General features: G+C 41.1%; 1 protein-coding gene across 1 annotated transcript in view; it reads right to left on the bottom strand.

Moving 5' to 3' along the window:
• RYR3 (ryanodine receptor 3) overlaps nucleotides 1-12460 on the bottom strand; it is an 869465-nt gene that overhangs the window by 233847 nt on the left and 623158 nt on the right. Inside the window, exons 59-60 of the mRNA XM_073552155.1 lie at nucleotides 10134-10249; nucleotides 8760-8827 (exon numbers count right to left, since the gene is read on the bottom strand). Of these exons, the coding sequence (XP_073408256.1) occupies nucleotides 8760-8827; nucleotides 10134-10249 (184 nt within the window). The remainder of the gene's footprint in view (nucleotides 1-8759; nucleotides 8828-10133; nucleotides 10250-12460) is intronic.

Here is a 12460-nt window from a genome sequence, read left to right as displayed (position 1 = left end):
CCCCAAGGACATTTCAACGGCTAATGGAACGCTGTCTTGGACACAAGAACTTCGAGACAGTCCTGTTGTACCTTGATGATGTCATTGTTTTCTCCAAGACTTATGAAGACCATCTGAAGCACCTGGCTGAGGTGTTTGAAGCCTTGTCCAACTTTGGCCTGAAAGTGAAGCCTTCCAAATGCCACCTCCTGAATCCCAAGGTACAGTACCTCGGTCATGTAGTGAGTGCAGAAGGTGTGGCACTGGATCCTGACAAAGTCACTGTCATCCGGGACTGGCAGAAACCCAGCAACCTCCATGAGGTACGTCAATTCCTCGGGTTAGTAGGCTACTACCGAAGGTTCATCAAAGGCTTCACTGAGATAGCCACACCTATGCAAAATCTTCTGGTGGGCCAGCCCAAGAAAGCCAGGAAGAAGAGTCCTACATTTGAATGGAATGAGGAACTGGAGAGGTCCTTCACTCGACTGAAGATGGCTCTCACAGGAGATGAAGTTCTGGACTACCCAGATTATGACCATTTGTTTTGTATACTGATGCCAGCAACATGGGACTGGGAGCAGTACTGTCCCAGGTACAGAATGGCAAAGAAAGAGTGTTCTCCTATGCCAGCAAGAAGCTTCGCCCCACTGAAAGGAACCCTGACAACTACAGTTCCTTCAAACTGGAGTTCCTCGCCATAGTCTGGGCTGTGACTGAACGAGTCAAGCATTACCTAGCTTCAGCCAAGTTTACCATCTTCACGGACAACAACCCGTTGACTCACTTGGAAATTGCCAAACTAGGTGCACTGGAGCAGCGATGAATGGCCCGGCTGTCTATCTATGAATTCACCATCAAGTACTGAGCGGGGCACAAGAATGCCAATGCTGATGCGCTGTCCAGAATCCCTAATCTGCCAGATGCAGGAGAAGACCCTGAGGCACTCGAAGAAATAGAGTTACCTGCCTTCCACCGGCCAATTGGGGCCCAACGTGCCCAAGGAGTGAGAAACAGATGGTCTATCGTGAAAGAGGCCACCCTAAATCCATTGCCTCATCATGACTGGGCAGAAACGCAGGATATTGACCCCGCAGTCCGCCTGGTAAAGGAGCTACTGTCACAAGCTGACTCACGCCCAGGTCCATATGCTCCTGAAGAAACCCAGCAGTTGTGGAAGGAAAGAGGCAGGCTGTTCATCTATGAGGGAAAGCTGTGTCGGAGGAGTATCAATGCCCGCACTCATGAGTTGGTTTGGCAGTTGGTAGTCCCAAAGAGGGAGGCATCAATGGTCTTGGAAGCATACCACAATGGAGCTGGACACTTCGGATGGAAGAAGTTGGAGGCCTTGCTTCGGGAGAGATTCTACAGGGCTGGTATGAGGAAGGCCATTGAAAATTGGTGCCGGGAGTGTGGACAATGTAACCTGCGCAGAAAGGATCGTAACAGCCAACAAGCTCCTTTGCAGCCAATAATAACCAAACAACCACTTGAGTTGGTCGCCCTGGACCATGTGAAGCTGGTCCCAAGTCGTTCAGGCTACGTTTATGCTCTTACCATCGTTGACCACTACTCGAGATTCCTGATAGTCGTGCCAGTCAAGGATCAAACAGCCAGGAGAGCAGCCAGAGCATTCCAACAGCACTTTTGTCGACCACACAGATATCCCGAGCGAGTGCTTACAGATCAAGGTCCAGCCTTTGATGCAGAAGTGTTCCAGGAATTCTGTAACTTGTACGGTTGCAAGAAGATCAGGACAACACCGTACCATTCACAGAGCAATGGCATGTGTGAAAAGATGAATCAGGTGGTGATTGATCTACTGATGACCTTGCCTTTGGAAGAGAGGAATCTGCGGCCAGAGAAGTTGCCAGATCTGGTAGACCTCTACAATCACATTCCTGTGAATTCCACCAAGTGCACTCCAGCCTACCTAATGAGAGCGAGGCCTGGCAAGTTGCCTATTGATTTGGATATGGGAGTCCTTACACCTGAGGTGACATCACCAGATGCTGACTGGGATTCAGAGCGGCGCAGCAATACCGAAGAGTGAAAGAGTGCGTAGAAAAGAGTCTAGCTCATGCGAGACAAAAACAAGAAAAGAACTACAATTAACATGCACCTTCCCTTGTCACCAGGAGAACAAGTCCTAAAGAGGAAAAGGAGGATGCATAAATTGGATGACCAATGGGAAGCTGAACCCTACACCGTCTTACCATCAAACTTCGACAACACCAAAGTGTGCCTTATCAGTAAGAATGGAGGAGAAACCTCATCAGCAGTATCGAGGGATCATCTGAAACTGTGCCCTGACCAGCTAAAGGAAAGGATGGGAGAACAAAACAACCTTCAACCCATAGAAGAAGAAGAAAAGGTCAACACTGTACTCGGAGAATTTCTTGCAACCTGGACAAGAGTGGATCAAGCCATCGTAGTTCCTGTCCTAATCTTTCCCCAGCCTACTGCAACTGAAGTAGCAGAGACTCAAGAGAACCCTGAAAATCAGGAAGTTCAGGCAGCGGATGCCACACCAGCAGTGGAGCCAGTGGTGAATCTGTCATGCCCACAGTGAGTCTAAGAGTTTGTAGACGACTACTACCCAGTTTACCAACAGCAGTAACATGCCCACTAAACCTAAATTGGCCATTAGAAGTACACATGCTATGCAGATCTACTCGTAGTACAAAAGGTGAGATCCCAGTTAGATATAGAGAGTAAAGTGCAAATAGAAAATGTAAACTGTACATGTAAATATGCAACTTTTCAAGTTTATGTGCGAACAGAGACTCTGTAAGAACTTTTGAACAATCTCAGTTTGTTTTTGATGGACAATTGGGCCACAGGACTATGTGTGGTCAAAACTCTACTTGTACATAGTTACCAACTGCTCAGGAAATGGACCATGGACATTGACGCATGGACTAATCGTCATCAGGACTATTTTTGAGCTTTGGTTTTTGTAATTTTTCATTTTTGAAATATTGTTACATTTACAATTGTTCATTTGTTAATATGTTCTGCATGTTTTCTTCAGTCTGGGAGTACTGAATTGCACTGGGGGGAATGTGGCGCCCCCCCAGGAGTATGGTCGCCACAGTGGCATTTCCTTCCTATAATTAACTATTAACAATCTTTTCAACCCTAATCAATGCTTGCCAAAAGGAACCTAAAAAGAAATGCTAGGCAGGTAGGCGCACAAACAGAAAGCAAAATGTGGCAGCAGGCGACAGTATAGGGGTGGCATGTACAGTTGTCAAGTTGGACTTGTAAAACATGTATGCAAAAACAGACATACACAGTTAAATGTCTACATTTAAAAAAAAGTATTTTTTTTTTTTTTTAACAAAATTCAATCCTTTTCCAAAAATGACAAAATAAGAAATGCTAGGTATTCACTTGCAACAGGTCACGGTGTAAGTAAGGGTTGGACAGATGTAAAATTTGACTAGTAAAAAGGGTAAAGCAAAAAAAGAATAATTTTTGCAATACACACACTTAGTGTATACAGTTGTAGTTAACTGCAAAATTCATTACAGTCACCTGTGACGACCAAGACAATGTCTGTCACTGATTTCAGATTTTTTTTCATCCTAAAATATTGTGCTGTCTTGCTTTTGCTTTCCAGTGCAATATTAAGCAAGGAAAAAATGTGTAATTGTAATTCAGGACCAGTGCCAGCCACAACATATCAACCATAGTGAGTCTGGCACCACTGCTGGTACCTCTGATATTTCTCATCCCCACTATCAATCAAATCTCTGTATTATTCATAGATTAACACACTCATATTCTTCAGTTATACCTCACATTATTATCTGAAGAATTGTCCAGTGTTTTAGGAGTTTTTCTTCTTATCTCTATTGCTGAGATGTGATCTCTGATAAACTCTCACTATCCTAAAATCACCCTAAAATGGCTGCTGCATTCCCTTCCTCTGCTTTAATAAAGGCTGTAATAGTTCCTCTTGATTGGCTCTGCTATATCATGTGATGTGATTACAGAAAGGCACTGTTGTGAAGCCTGTTCGATTGTGCCTGAGGTCAAATGAGCCTTTTTTGACTGATGAAATAGTCTGCATTGTGCAAAAAGATCATTTTTTTTTAAGACTCATGTGAATTGAATAGCATATTGTGCAAATTTGCCGGTAGCTGCGAATTTCATTAAATTTTTCTTGAGTTTTATCTGCATCAAATCCATTTGATCATCTCTAGTCCTGAGTGGTCAAGGAGATACTAGCTAGACCTGGTGATCAGTTGATGCAGCTTTCATTTGAGAATAGGGTGTGCAACATTTTTAACATTTTATTTATTTTTAACCCCTTCCCGACATGCGCCATACATATACTGCTCTGCGGGAGGTGTGTTCCCGCAAAAAGCAGTATATCTACGGCGGCACAATCGTGCGACCTCACGAATAAAAACAAACAAAAAGCAATTCCTGAAATGCTGGTTTTTGTTCATTCTGGTCTCCAAAACAGAATAGAAAGTGATCAAACAATGTCATATGCCCGAATATGGTACCAATAAAAACGTCAGCTCGTCCAGCAAAAAAAAGCAATCACATGACTCTGTCGGCCAAAATATAAAAATATTATCCCCTTTACCCCCAAGGGTGGTTTGCACGTTAATGAACGGGCCAATTTTTACAATTCTGACCACTGTCCCTTTATGAGGTAATAACTCTGGAATGCTTTCATGGATCCCGGTGATTCTGACAATGTTTTCTTGTGATATATTGTACTTCATGAATATGGTAAAATTTATTTGATATGACTTGCGTTTATTTGTAAAAAAAAATGGAAATTTGGCAAAAATGTTGAAAATTTCACAATTTTCCAACTTTGAATTTTCATGCCCTTAAATCACAGAGATATTTCACACAAAATACTTAATAAATTACATTTCCCACATGTGTACATTTCTTCAGCACAGTTTTGGAACCAACATTCTTTTTGTTAGAAAGTTATAAGGGTTAAAAGTTGACCAGCAATTTCTCATTTTTTACAACACCATTTTATTTTTACAGACCACATCACTTTTGAAGTCATTTTGAGGGGTCTATATGATAGAAAATACCCAAAAGTGACACCATTCTAATATCTGCACCCTTCAAGGTGCTCAAAACCACATTCAAGAAGCTTATTAACCCTTCAGGTGCTTCACAGGAATTTTTGGAATGTTTAAAAAAAATGAACATTTAACTTTTTTTCACAAAAAAATTACTTCAGATCCAATTTTTTTATTTTACCAAGGGTAACAGGAGAAATTTGACCCCAAAAGTTGTACAATTTGTCCTCAGTATGCTGATACCCCATATGTGGGGATAAACCAGTGGTTGGGCGTACAGCAGAGCTCGGAAGGGAAGGAGCGCCGTTTGACTTTTCAATGCAAAATTGGCTGGAATTGAGATCAGACACCATGTCACGTTTGGAGAGCCCCTGATGTACCTAAACAGTGGAAACTCCCCACAAGTGACACCATTTTAGAAAGTAGACCCCTAAGGAACCTATCTGGATGTGTTGTGAGCACTTTGAACCCCCAAGTGCTTCACAGAAGTTTATAATGTAGAGCTGTAAAAATAAAAAAATCATATTTTTTTCACAAAAATGATATTTTTGCCCCCAACTTTTTATTTTCTCAAGGGTAACAAGAGAAATTGGACCCCAAAAGTTGCTTTGCTGATACCACATATGTGGGGGTAAACCACTATTTGGGTGCATGGCAGAGCTTGTAAGGGAAGGAGGGAAGGGAAGGTTTGACTTTTTCAACGCAGAAATGGCTGGAATTGAGATCAGACGCATGTGGCATTTGGAGAGCCCCTGATGTGCCTAAACAGTGGAAAACCCCCAATTCTAACTCCAACCCTAACCCCAACACACTCCTAATCCTAATCCCAACCTTAACCATAACCCTAACCACAAACCTAACCCTAACCACAAACCTAACCCAAGTCGCAACCCTAACCCCAATCCCAACCCTAACCCTAATCCCAACCGTAACTGTAATCCTAACTTTAGCCCCAACCCTAAGCCTAACTTTAGCCCCAACCCTAACCCTAACTTTATCCCTAACCCTAACTTTAGCCCCAACCGTAACTCTAATGAGAAAATGGAAGTAAACACATTTTTTTATTTTATTTTTTCCCTAACTAAGGGGGTGATAAAGGGGGGTTTGATTTACTATTTATAGCGGGTTTATATGTTTGGCAGCTATCACACACTAAAAGATGCTTTCTATTGCAAAAAATAGTTTTTGCATCACCATATCTTGAGAGCTATAATTTTTCCATATTTTGGCCCACAGAGTCATGTGAGGTCTTGTTTTTTGCAGGACGAGTTGACGTTTTTAATGGTATCATTTTCGGGCACATGACATTTTTTGATCGCTTTTTACTCCGATTTTTGTGATGCAGAATTAACAAAAACCAGCAATTCATGAATTTTTTTTTTTGGGGGGGCGTTTATACTGTTCCACGTGTGATAAAATTGATAAAGCAGTTTTATTCTTCGGGTTAGTACGATTACAGCGATATCTCATTTATATCATTTTTTTATGTTTTGGCGCTTTTATACAATAAAAACTATTTTATATAAAAAAATAATTATTTTTGCATCGCTTTATTCTGAGAGCTATAACTTTTTTATTTTTCTGGTGATGGAGCTATATGGCAGCTTGTTTCTTGCGGGACATATATCCGTCTTTTTGATCAAGTGTTATTTCACTTTTTGTACGGTGGTATGATAATAAAGCATTGTTTTTTTTGCCTTGTTTTTTTTTTAATGGTGTTCACTAAAGGGGTTAACTAGTGGGGCAGTTTTATAGTTCGGTCGTTACGGACGCGGCAATACCAAATATGTGTACTTTTATTGTTTGGATTTTTTTAAATTAAAATATTTCTTTATTGATGGAATAAATATTGATTTTTTATTTTTTTATTAGCTTTTTAAATATTTTTACAATTATATCAAAATTTTTTTTTATTTCATTCTTACCTTTACACTTTGTCCCCCTATGGGACACTCATTTTGTGCAGGCTGATGGCTTATATGGCATGCCGATCTGCCTGCCATATAAGCTGTCAGCACTGCACTCTGTGCACACTGACCTCAGAGACTTCCTGACACGCACTGCTCATGACAGGAAGCCTCTCTGCTCTGGTAATCTGGATGTCGTCATGACGACATTGGGTTGCCATGGGAGCGATCAGGACCTCGCGTCTGATCAGCCCCTTTGCCGGCTCCGAAATGCTGCGATCATGTTTGATCGCAGTGTTCCAGGGGTTAAAGTGGCGAGAACTGGCTTTTGAACGCAGGTGATTCCGCATGTGTGGAATCACCGTGTCCCATTACATTGTACTGGTGACTTTATCTTGTGGAGACTGAGCATTTCCGCAAGATAGATAGACATGCTGTGGTCGGTAAAGACGCGCCGCATGTGCGTGTATGCAGGGAAGCCGCATGCACCAGTGCACGCATAATGGACATGGGATTTCATGAAATCCCATCCACTATACTGTAACATCTGGCCGCTGCAGGTTGGACGCTGCGGATGTACGGAGTGTCCAACTCGCAGCGTTTACTGACTGTGGGAACATACCCTTATAACTTCCTAACAAAAAAAATGTTTCCAAAATTGTGTGGATATAAAGTAGACATGTGGGAAATGCTATTTATTAACTATTTTGTGTGATATGGCTCTCTGATTTAAGGGCATAAAAATTAAAAGTTTGAAAATTGCGAAATTTTCAAAATTTTCACCAAATTTCCATTTTTTTCACAAATAAATGCAAGTAATATTAAGGAAATTTTACCACTATCATAAAGTACAATATGTCACAAGCAAACAGTCTCAGAATCACATCACTGGGACCGGTTGAAGCGTTCCAGAGTTATTACCTCATAAAGTGACAATGGTCAGAATTGTAAAAATTGGCCTGGTCAGGAAGGTGAAAACAGGCTTCGGGGTGAAGGGGTTAATATTAAATGTGAGCTGTAGTAACTTTGCAATATGCTGTAATTTCATTTTCTGTGTATTTTGTGCACCTCATGAGAAAGGGGATCCCCTAACCCTATCCATGCATTTATCTAAAGTGATTCCCCAAGGTGTGGTATGCTGTAGATTCTTGTGGTGTGCATTTCATCGTAGCAATTTTCATGTTTGTAACAGTAAATTTTGAAAAGTAACTATTCGGACGTATGCGCAGGGGTCATAAGCTATAATGGTTCCAGCAGAGCTAATATGATCTCTGCCGTGCATCATTTCTGGGCGTGTATGCTTGCTGGAGGCGGACACCCAGAAGCAGTCTATGTCTGAGTGTCTGCCTCCAGTAGGTGTACACGCTCAAAATGATGCACGGCAGAGATCATATTAGCTCTGCTGGAACCATTATAGTCTATGGCCCCGTTGGCGCATACATCCAAATCCCGTTTTGCGAGGGTCTCAGACGTAAACCCTGACTGATCTATTGAACAGGTGCAAAAATGCAATGTGAAAGCACCCTTAGAATGCAGCCATCATGATGCCTCTCAGAACTGTCTCCACCTTCTTGACTACAAAAAAAATCATCCTCATATGCGCAGCATTAATTAGAGTTTGTTTTCTATTACACTACGGTGTAACCAACACATTTGATTATAAAAGAGCAGAGCAGTCAGGTATTGGTCTAGAGCTCCAAAATCTTTCTAGCAGTTCTACATGCCTGGCATATTAAATAAGAAACTATACAATATAATGAAGTTCTAATAAAATATACAGTAAATTAAATTCTTTGGTGGAACTTACTTTAGCAAAAAACTTTATTTCCTGCTCATGTGGTGACTTTTCTGACTTTCCACTGCCCACAACAGCCTCTGTACAGGAAACGTTAAGTAAAAAAAATGAGAAACCTCAAGACATCAAAATGTACTATGCACTTATCCATCACATTCCAGACAAGACAAGTTTGTGCATTAGAAACTTTTTTCTAAATTTCTGCATTAGAAACATTAGAATATTTATTTTTGGGCAACCCTATATTAATGGGTCCAGAGAGGTGAAAATATAAAATAAAAACTATAGTCACCTCCCAGACCAGCACTACTCATCTGTACTTAGCTCCGCTGTCACTGCTGGTCTGCTGGGATGAACATGCGGCAGGGCGGCAGATGAATGCTGAAGGCAATCAGTGACTACTGACTTTCTGCAGTATTCATATTTCCTCCAAGAGGATGAAATATTGGGGTCCTGGGTTCCCACCAAGGACAACATCTGTAAGGAGTTTGTATGTTCTCCCCGTGTTTGCGTGGGTTTCCTCCGGGTTCCCCGGTTTGCTCCCACATTCCAAAGACATATTGATAGGGAATTTACACTGTGAGCCCCAATGGGGACAGTGTGGATAATGTCTGTAAAGCGCTGTGGAATTAATGGTGCTAGATAAATGAATAAAATAATTAAATAATAAATTACCATATATGTGCTAGATTTGCCATATTTGAAGTGGTGTTGGAATTTTTGGAATAAAAGATGCAATTGACTTTCACCACTAGGAAATGTTACGCCTTTCCCCACAGCAACAATGCAGGATTATGGGTGATGTAGATGGGCTTTATTTAACCCTACTATGTCACTAAATTGTCATATCAATATAATTACTGTCTCCTGCCCAATTACAAGGAATGTATGCAGGTTGCATTGTGAAATCTGGTGACAGATGATCTTTAAATGGAGTTACAATTTTTACAACAGAGGATATATTGGTATGAGGTTAGATTTTTGATTAATTTGATTATGTGTAATTAATTTGATTAATAGAAGTGTTCCCCTGTATCAGTTGATGAGACTGGAGTACTTACTTTGGAAATCCATGCCTGAATGGATATGTAATTCTTTTTGAAAGCTTAAAGTCAATCTCTGCAAAAGTATCTTATTTTTCACAGTAACTACATCAGTCCCATGAGGTCTAAGAGATCAATTTAATAGTGTATGTGAATGAAATCTGGTGACATCCTATTTGTATTGGTCATTTTTTGTATCAATATATAAGCACAAGTAAAAAAAACATGAATGAATGCAGTCAAAGTGTCTCAGCAATACCAATACACCTAGTACATGTATAAATATACTAATTTTGAAGAAATATTTATCATTTAATATTTATATTCATTCTTCTTACTTTACCTAAATGTGCAATAAATTCCTGTGCCGAATCCACGTAGTGCAGAACTTTCTTCAGGAACTTAAAGGCAAATCTTTTCTCCATAGAAGACGCATCTAGCTCCATATCTTTTAATCCTCTGAGCAAAAGAAAAAAGTTGCCTTCACGATTAAGTTAAGAAAGGTTCAATAAACAAAAAATATTGTATTCATATATCAGGTAAAATTACATTTGTGACTTTTCATTTTTCTATTAAAAAATAAAATTGCTGATGGATTTTTTGGGATCCTGTGTTTGCAATCTGTCTGAAGGAAAAGTGCAATTCTCTGCAGTGTTCTGGTTATTAGCAAAGCTTTATCAAAGATAAAAGCAACATTTCTAAGTACATTATATTTAGGAATTGTTATTTCCGAAATACAGATTATTTTACCATACTTTATTGCATGCTTTGGACATTCCAGTGTTCCCGAATTAATCAGTTATTACTAGAGTTGAGCGACTTTTGGTTTTTTAGGGTCGCGTTTCGTTTCGTGAAACCCGACTTTTCCAAAAGTCGGGTCGAGCAAGATCGTCCGATTATAGGGAAAAGTCGGGGTCGTCCCGAAACACGAAACCCAATGTAAGTCAATGGGGAATAAAAGTCGGCAGTGAGAGGAGGACAGGAAACACACCTACAGTGCCCATTTGAATGCCAAAAGCATCAATTCTTCTTACTTAAGCTTGTCAACCTTAATTAACTTCATAATACAAGTTACGCACTGAAAAATGGGGGTTATTTGGCTAAAGTTGTGGGGGGGGAGGGCTGGCTGCAGGTTTTCATGTGCCCTGGGCGAAAGAGCGCCCCTTTAACACATACCACAACTCATCATGCTCCGATACGGCAGATAAATAGCGGTATAGTACAATGAAAAATACCTCACTTTTTACATCTCATGACGAGGCCCATCTATTTCTCCATACAGAATCATTGGTCCCATATAATGTTTGAAACAGTATATGATGAGCTCCACATAATGCTACAGTATATGTTGGTCCCCATGGATGAAGCTCCACTGTCTTATGGGCCCAAATAATGCTCCAAACATAATGGGCCCCATTTCTAATGCTCTAGTGTATAATGGGCCCTGTAAATGCTGCTCCAGTGTCTGATGTCCACCTTTGGAATGTTCCAGTGTATGGTGGGTCCCATCTATCATTCTCCAGAGTATAGTGCTCCCCAAAAATTGCTGTCCCAACATTGAAAACAATCAAATAAGTCTCCTCGCTAGGGAATCCCTGTACTTGTCTGGACAGGTGCTGTAGCTTGCTTAACAGCTCGCCAGCCGTTCTCACGCCCAGTATGGATTGCACGTGATTGCACAAAGGTTAGAAAGGGTACCGTATCCCTGGATAACATGTATGGATAGCGTACACATTCAAAATATATGTCTCAGGAGGCAGGCTCAGACGGTGTCAGGCCCAGTATGGATTGCACGTGATTGCACAAAGGTTAGAAAGGGTACCGTATCCCTGGATAACATGTATGGATAGCGTACACATTCAAAATATATGTCTCAGGAGGCAGGCTCAGACGGTGTCAGGCCCAGTATGGATTGCATGTGATTGCACAAAGGTTAGAAAGGGTACCGTATCCCTGGATAACATGTATGGATAGCGTACACATTCAAAATATATGTCTCAGGAGGCAGGCTCAGACGGTGTTAGGCCCAGTATGGATTGCACATGATTGCACAAAGGTTAGAAAGGGTACCGTATCCCTGGATAACATGTATGGATAGCGTACACATTCAAAATATATGTCTCAGGAGGCAGGCTCAGACGGTGTCAGGCCCAGTATGGATTGCACATGATTGCACAAAGGTTAGAAAGGGTACCGTATCCCTGGATAACATGTATGGATAGCGTACACATTCAAAATATATGTCTCAGGAGGCAGGCTCAGACGGTGTTAGGCCCAGTATGGATTGCACATGATTGCACAAAGGTTAGAAAGGGTACCGTATCCCCGGATAACATGTATGGATAGCGTACACATTCAAAATATATGTCTCAGGAGGCAGGCTCAGACGGTGTCAGGCCCAGTATGGATTGCACGTGATTGCACAAAGGTTAGAAAGGGTACCGTATCCCTGGATAACATGTATGGATAGCGTACACATTCAAAATATATGTCTCAGGAGGCAGGCTCAGACGGTGTTAGGCCCAGTATGGATTGCATGTGATTGCACAAAGGTTAGAAAGGGTACCGTATCCCCGGATAACATGTATGGATAGCGTACACATTCAAAATATATGTCTCAGGAGGCAGGCTCAGACGGTGTTAGGCCCAGTATGTATTGCACGTGATTGC

The sequence above is a fragment of the Dendrobates tinctorius genome, unplaced genomic scaffold (genome assembly GCF_039654945.1).
Source record: "Dendrobates tinctorius isolate UK_male_01 unplaced genomic scaffold, ASM3965494v1 ptg000186l, whole genome shotgun sequence".
NCBI lineage: Eukaryota > Metazoa > Chordata > Amphibia > Anura > Dendrobatidae > Dendrobates > Dendrobates tinctorius.
Note: the sequence above shows the minus strand (reverse complement) of the source record. Positions and strands in the feature narration are given on the sequence as shown.